Source organism: Columba livia, chromosome 2 (assembly GCF_036013475.1).
Source record: "Columba livia isolate bColLiv1 breed racing homer chromosome 2, bColLiv1.pat.W.v2, whole genome shotgun sequence".
NCBI lineage: Eukaryota > Metazoa > Chordata > Aves > Columbiformes > Columbidae > Columba > Columba livia.
The window spans coordinates 161,484,721-161,491,939 of record NC_088603.1 but is presented as its reverse complement, the minus strand read 5'-3'; the positions used below and the strand labels follow the sequence as shown (position 1 = coordinate 161,491,939).

At 54.8% G+C, this 7,219-nt stretch overlaps 2 protein-coding genes across 2 annotated transcripts; both read left to right on the top strand.

Moving 5' to 3' along the window:
* Positions 1-601, top strand: LOC135578860 (feather keratin 4-like). The gene has a single exon (XM_065055232.1). The coding sequence runs from the start codon at positions 17-19 to the stop codon at positions 329-331; it is 315 nt and encodes a 104-aa protein (XP_064911304.1). The 5' UTR covers positions 1-16; the 3' UTR covers positions 332-601.
* Positions 602-3,678: 3,077 nt separating this feature from the next.
* On the top strand, positions 3,679-4,271 carry LOC135575262 (feather keratin 4-like). The gene has a single exon (XM_065055230.1). The coding sequence runs from the start codon at positions 3,679-3,681 to the stop codon at positions 3,991-3,993; it is 315 nt and encodes a 104-aa protein (XP_064911302.1). The 3' UTR covers positions 3,994-4,271.
* The last annotated feature ends 2,948 nt before the right edge of the window (positions 4,272-7,219 follow it).

Genomic DNA, 7,219 nt, shown 5'->3' with positions numbered 1-7,219 from the left:
CCTCCAAACCACACACATGGCCTGCTACAACGCCTGCCGCTCCTGGGGACCCACCCCGCTGGCCAACAGCTGCAACGAGCCCTGTTCCCAGCAGTGCCAGGACTCCCGCGTCGTCATCCAGCCTCCCGCCGTGCTGGTCACCCTGCCAGGACCCATCCTCACCTCCCACCCCCAGAGCACCGCCGTCGGATCCTCCTCATCGGCTGCCGTGGGCAACGAACTCAGTGCCCAGGGAGTTGCCATCAACTCCGGGGCCTTCGGCTATGGCAACGGCTATGGCTTTGGAGGCCTGGGCTGCTTTGGCGGCAGAAGGGCTGGATACATCTGCTAAGGGCCCTCGCCACCACCCCTGACGGACACCACCTACCGCATTGAAGCTACGCCATGGATTGTGGAATCACCTCTGGACCCTTCTTGCCAAGTGGACCATGGCTCTTCCTCTAAAGGAGACACGAAGATCTTGGTGCTCTGGCAAGACCTATGTCACAGAAGCAACCTCAGCTGATGGTCACCCTACATGCAGCTTATACTTGTCACCACCTACTTGGTGCTCCTGCCTTTTCACTCTTGTCTTTCCTCAATAAAGTTCTCTTGCATCCCAGCCTGAGACATCTCGCTTTACTTTCGTCTCTCAAGGCTCTTCCAACCTCACCCAGCACAAAGCCAGGGCTCAAGAAGCAAACTGGATAGGGGGAAAAGGGCCACAAGACTTCTCCCAGGAAATATGTCACCCCCTATTCCACCGAGAACACAGACCAGAATCTGGGGGTCTTCCACAACATGATACAAGCCCATCACTGGACCAAAGAAAGATTTTGACATGAGAAAACTATCCTCAACATGCCTCTGGTGAGACCTCCCTATGACAACACACACTTGACCATCTTCCTTCCCCAGCATCAGTCTCCGGATCCACCAGGAGCAGAATCACAGAATCATTTAGTATTTAGACTTTCCTCACAGGTTCACGGGTCCTGCCAATTCTGTGCTCCAACACAGGCTTCCTACAGGGTCACACCTCCTGTGCGTGCACCCACCTGCTCCAGCATCAGGTCCTCTACGGGCTCCAGGTGGTCATCTCCGCCACTGTGGACAACCCTTTTCTGGGAAGAAAATTTTCCAAATATCCAATCTAAACGTTCCCTGGCACAACTTAAGGCCATTTCCTCTTGTCCTGTCGTTTGGTACTTGGGAAAAGAGACTGAATCCCTTCCTCACTACAGCCTCCTGTCAGGCAGTTGCAGACAGACAGGAGGTCTCCCCTCACTTTTCTTTTCTCCAGGCTGTACACCCCAAAACCCAAAGTGGGTCCTCCATCACAGCTGTGCTCCAACTTTTCACAAGTTTCATTCTCCTTCTTTGAAATGGCTTAGGCACTTGAAGGTCTTTCTTTCCGTCAGGGGCCCAAAACTGAACACACGATTCAAGGTGTGGCCTCACCAGTGCCAAGCATAGGGGATGCTCACTGTCCTGCTCCTGCTGGCCACACCAGTGCTGACACAAGCCAAGACGCCGGTGGCCGTCACGGCCACACACACTGGCTCATATTCAGCCACTGTCGACCCACACCCCCAGGTCCTTGACCACCGGGCAGCTTTCCAGCCACTCTTCCACAGCTCTTGACAGTCTTCACGGCGCTGTGGTGACCCAAGTGCAGGATCCGACTCTTGGCTTTGTTGAACCTCATGCAATTGGTCTCAGCCCATTGATCCAGCCTTTCCAGGGCCATCTGTAGAGCCTTCATAGCTCCAAGTGGCTCAACGCTCCTGCCTGTACTTGGTGTCACCTGCAGATGTACTGAGGGTGCACTCGATCCCCTCATCCAGATCAAGAAGAAAGATTATTAAACAGAACTGGCCCCAGTATTGAGCCCTGGGGAAAAGCACTTGTGAGTGGCCACCAAATGGATTTAACTCCAGTACCACAACTCTTTGGGCTCTGCCATCCAGCCACTTTTTCAGCCACCAATGACTACGGTAGCCCAAGACATGAACACCCACTTTCTCCGGGAGAAACAGTGTCAGCTTCTTGTCTACACGCGAACACTGTCTATGTACCATGAGTAAACTTCTACAACCTCTGCTCTGCTTCCAACTGTGTAGCTCCTCCTGAGTAAAACCTTAAAAAATAAACCCTGCACACCCAGCTCATATGCAAGACACACACTAAGACCCCCATAGATCATAACGAGCGTGGAAGGAAAGGATCAGTCAGATGGAAGCAAGCCACGCAGGGATCCTATTCCATGGAAGAGACAAGTCCTCGAGGCCAGCACAGCTCCAAAGCCCAGAGCAGATTGCCAGCGCTGCAAGGAAATGAGGCCCCCTCCACACAATGCAACCGCAAACCACACGAGTGCCATGGGATAACCTCACTGATGACACTCCACCTCTCCTGCGCTTTGGCTGCATCCTCTGACCGCCCTGACACGTGCCATCAAGGCCACGTCATGGTCATGTTTTAAAGCAGTAGGCAGATGAAGTTCTAACTGAGCTTTGGCCCTTCTGGTGTTCTCCCTGCATAAACTCACAACACTCATGTAGTCCTTCTAGCCATGTCATGGCCATGTTTTAAAGCAGTAGGCAGATGAAGTTCTAATTGAGCTATGGCCTTTCGGGTGTTCTCCGTGCATAAACTCACAACACCCATGTAGTCCTTCTAAGTTGCCTGCCCTGTCTTACAGAGGTCATAAACTCTCTTTTCCCGAGTTCCAGCCAGTCTTCTACCCCACTAGGTCATCTTGCTGCAGGTCAGACCTCTGTTTCACGCTTAGGGAAACTTCCACAAGCTTCTGACAGAAAACAACCAAGCAGCTCCCTCGCAACCCAAACCTTGCCACGTAAGCCCAGTACACCCAGCTACAAGCTTGCAGCAAGAAGTGCAACAAGACACCCATAAAGGACACCCAGTGGGACAGGCCAGGCTTACAGAAAGGCTTAGCAAGATGGTAGCAAGAAAGGGAGTGAAAGGACAATGGAAGTGGTAGCCCTCATGACTACAAAAGCACAAAAGCCAGGACCAGCCTGTCAGGGCTGTGAGGAACTGGGGCCCCCTCTTCACAAGGCAACCGCAAACCACACGAGTGCCATGGGATGACCTCACTGACGACACCCCAACTCTGCTACGCCCTGGCCGCGTTCTTTGCCCGCCCTGACACGCGCCAGCAACGCCAAGTCTTTGGCCTCTAATGCTTGCACTTCAAAGCTGCTGCCGGGGCCAAGTGGACACGTCCTCAAGACAAGAACAAGAAATTGTATCATTGAGGGAAGGAAAACACACCCTCCTCATTCCTGGCCAGGCTGTGGCATCAGACAGCTGCTGGCTGCAAATTGTCGCCATGCGCAAAGGCTGTCCCGCCCCTCGGGGACCAGCATAAAAGCCGGCCCAGCGCCTCTCTCCCTCACACACTTCTCCTGACGCCTTCTCCTCCCTCCGCGCTCAACAAGGTGAGCCTCAACCCCCTTCCCCTCCTTCTCCTGCCCCGCCTGGCCCCTCTCTTCCAGCACGCTCTGCCCCAGCCTCAGCAGCCCTCACGCCTCCCCACCGCCACGCTCCCCACAGCCCCACACCAGCCTCCCCACTCCCTCGCCCTCCTGCAATACCGCTCCCCGCACTCCCACACACCTGCGCTTGCTCAACAGCCTCTCGTCCCTTCCAGGGCTCCTCCACACCACACACATGGCCTGCTACAACGCCTGCCGCTCCTGGGGACCCACCCCGCTGGCCAACAGCTGCAACGAGCCCTGTTCCCTGCAGTGCCAGGACTCCCGCGTCGTCATCCAGCCTCCCGCCGTGCTGGTCACCCTGCCAGGACCCATCCTCACCTCCCACCCCCAGAGCACCGCCGTCGGATCCTCCTCATCGGCTGCCGTGGGCAACGAACTCAGTGCCCAGGGAGTTGCCATCAACTCCGGGGCCTTCGGCTACGGCAACGGCTATGGCTTTGGAGGCCTGGGCTGCTTTGGCGGCAGAAGGGCTGGATACATCTGCTAAGGGCCCTCGCCACCACCCCTGACGGACACCACCTACCGCATTGAAGCTACGCCATGGATTGTGGACTCACCTCTGGACCCTTCTTGCCACGTGGACCTGCTGTCCATGGCTCTTCCTCTAAAGGAGCCATGAAGATCTTGGTGCTCTGGCAAGATCTATGTCACAGAAGCAACCTCAGCTGATGGTCACCCTACATGCAGCTTATACTTGTCACCGCCTACTTGGTGCTCCTGCCTTTTCACTCTTGTCTTTCCTCAATAAAGTTCTCTTGCATCCCAGCCTGAGACATCTCGCTTTACTTTCGTCTCTCAAGGCTCTTCCAACCTCACCCAGCACAAAGCCAGGGCTCAAGAAGCAAACTGGATAGGGGGAAAAGGGCCACAAGACTTCTCCCAGGAAATATGTCACCCCCTATTCCACCGAGAACACAGACCAGAATCTGGGGGTCTTCCACAACATGATACAAGCCCATCACTGGACCAAAGAAAGATTTTGACATGAGAAAACTATCCTCAACATGCCTCTGGTGAGACCTCCCTATGACAACACACACTTGACCATCTTCCTTCCCCAGCATCACTCTCCGGATCCACCAGGAGCAGAATCACAGAATCATTTAGTATTTAGACTTTCCTCACGGGTTCACGGGTCCTGCCAATTCTGTGCTCCAACACAGGCTTCCTACAGGGTCACACCTCCTGTGCGTGCACCCACCTGCTCCAGCATCAGGTCCTCTACGGGCTCCAGGTGGTCATCTCCGCCACTGTGGACAACCCTTTTCTGGGAAGAAAATTTTCCTAATATCCAATCTAAACGTTCCCTGGCACAACTTAAGGCCATTTCCTCTTGTCCTGTCGTTTGGTACTTGGGAAAAGAGACTGAATCCCTTCCTCACTACAGCCTCCTGTCAGGCAGTTGCAGACAGACAGGAGGTCTCCCCTCACTTTTCTTTTCTCCAGGCTGTACACCCCAAAACCCAAAGTGGGTCCTCCATCACAGCTGTGCTCCAACTTTTCACAAGTTTCGTTCTCCTTCCTTGAAATGGCTTAGGCACTTGAAGGCCTTTCTTTCCGTCAGGGGCCCAAAACTGAACACACGATTCAAGGTGTGGCCTCACCAGTGCCAAGCATAGGGGATGCTCACTGTCCTGCTCCTGCTGGCCACACCAGTGCTGACACAAGCCAAGACGCCGGTGGCCGTCACGGCCACACACACTGGCTCATATTCAGCCACTGTCGACCCACACCCCCAGGTCCTTGACCACCGGGCAGCTTTCCAGCCACTCTTCCACAGCTCTTGACAGTTACTGGAGTCTTCATGGCGTTGTGGTGACCCAAGTACAGGGCCCGAATTTTGGCTTTGTGGAACCTCATGCAATTGGTCTCAGCCCATTGATCCAGCCTTTCCAGGGCCATCTGTAGAGCCTTCATAGCTCCAAGTGGCTCAACGCTCCTGCCTGTACTTGGTGTCATCTGCAGATGTACTGAGGGTGCACTCGATCCCCTCATCCAGATCAAGAAGAAAGATTATTAAACAGAACCGGCCCCAGTATTGAGCCCTGGGGAAAAGCACTGGTGAGTGGCCACCAAATGGATTTAACTCCAGTACCACAACTCTATGGGGTCTGCCATCCAGCCAGTTTCTCAGCCACCAATGACTGCAGTAGCCCAAGACGTGAACACCCACTTTCTCCGGGAGAAACAGTGTCAGCTTGTTGTCTACACGCGAACACTGTCTATGTACCATGAGGAAACTTCTACAACCTCTGCTCAGCTTCCAACTGCGTAGCTCCTCCTGAATAAAACCTTAAGAAATAAACCCTGCACACCCAGCTCATACACAAGACACACACCAAGACCCCCACAGATCATAACGAGCGTGGAAGGAAAGGATTAATCAGATGGAAGCAAGCCACGCAGGGATCCTATTCCATGGAAGAGACAACTCCTCGAGGCCAGCACAGCTCCAAAGCCCAGAGCAGATTGCCAGCGCTGCAAGGAAATGACGCCCCCTTCACACAATGCAACCGCAAACCACACGAGTGCCATGGGATGACCTCACTGATGACAATCCACCTCTCCTGCACTTTGGCTGCATCCTCTGCCCACCCTGACACGCGCCATCAAGGCCATGTCATGGTCATGTTTTAAAGCAGTAGGCAGATGAAGTTCTAATTGAGCTATGGCCTTTCGGGTGTTCTCCGTGCATAAACTCACAACACCCATGTAGTCCTTCTAAGTTGCCTGCCCTGTCTTACAGAGGTCATAAACTCTCTTTTCCCGAGTTCCAGCCAGTCTTCTACCCCACTAGGTCATCTTGCTGCAGGTCAGACCTCTGTTTCATGCTTAGGGAAACTTCCACAAGCTTCTGACAGAAAACAACCAAGCAGCTCCCTCGCAACCCAAACCTTGCCACGTAAGCCCAGTACACCCAGCTACAAGCTTGCAGCAAGACGTGCAACAAGACACCCATAAAGGACACCCAGTGGGACAGGCCAGGCTTACAGAAAGGCTTAGCAAGATGGTAGCAAGAAAGGGAGTGAAAGGACAATGGAAGTGGTAGCCCTCATGACTACAAAAGCACAAAAGCCAGGACCAGCCTGTCAGGGCTGTGAGGAATTGGGGCCCCCTCTTCACAAGGCAACCGCAAACCACACGAGTGCCATGGGATGACCTCACTGACGACACCCCAACTCTGCTACGCCCTGGCCGCGTTCTTTGCCCGCCCTGACACGCGCCAGCAACGCCAAGTCTTTGGCCTCTAATGCTTGCACTTCAAAGCTGCTGCCGGGGCCAAGTGGACACGTCCTCAAGACAAGAACAAGAAATTGTATCATTGAGGGAAGGAAAACACACCCTCCTCATTCCTGGCCAGGCTGTGGCATCAGACAGCTGCTGGCTGCAAATTGTCGCCATGCGCAAAGGCTGTCCCGCCCCTCGGGGACCAGCATAAAAGCCGGCCCAGCGCCTCTCTCCCTCACACACTTCTCCTGACGCCTTCTCCTCCCTCCGCGCTCAACAAGGTGAGCCTCAACCCCCTTCCCCTCCTTCTCCTGCCCCGCCTGGCCCCTCTCTTCCAGCACGCTCTGCCCCAGCCTCAGCAGCCCTCACGCCTCCCCACCGCCACGCTCCCCACAGCCCCACACCAGCCTCCCCACTCCCTCGCCCTCCTGCAATACCGCTCCCCGCACTCCCACACACCTGCGCTTGCTCAACAGCCTCTCGTC

Coding starts and splice junctions, on each gene's coding strand:
- LOC135578860 (XM_065055232.1), top strand. CDS start 17: ATGGCCTGCTACAACGCCTGCCGCTCCTGGGGACCCACCCCGCTGGCC.
- LOC135575262 (XM_065055230.1), top strand. CDS start 3,679: ATGGCCTGCTACAACGCCTGCCGCTCCTGGGGACCCACCCCGCTGGCC.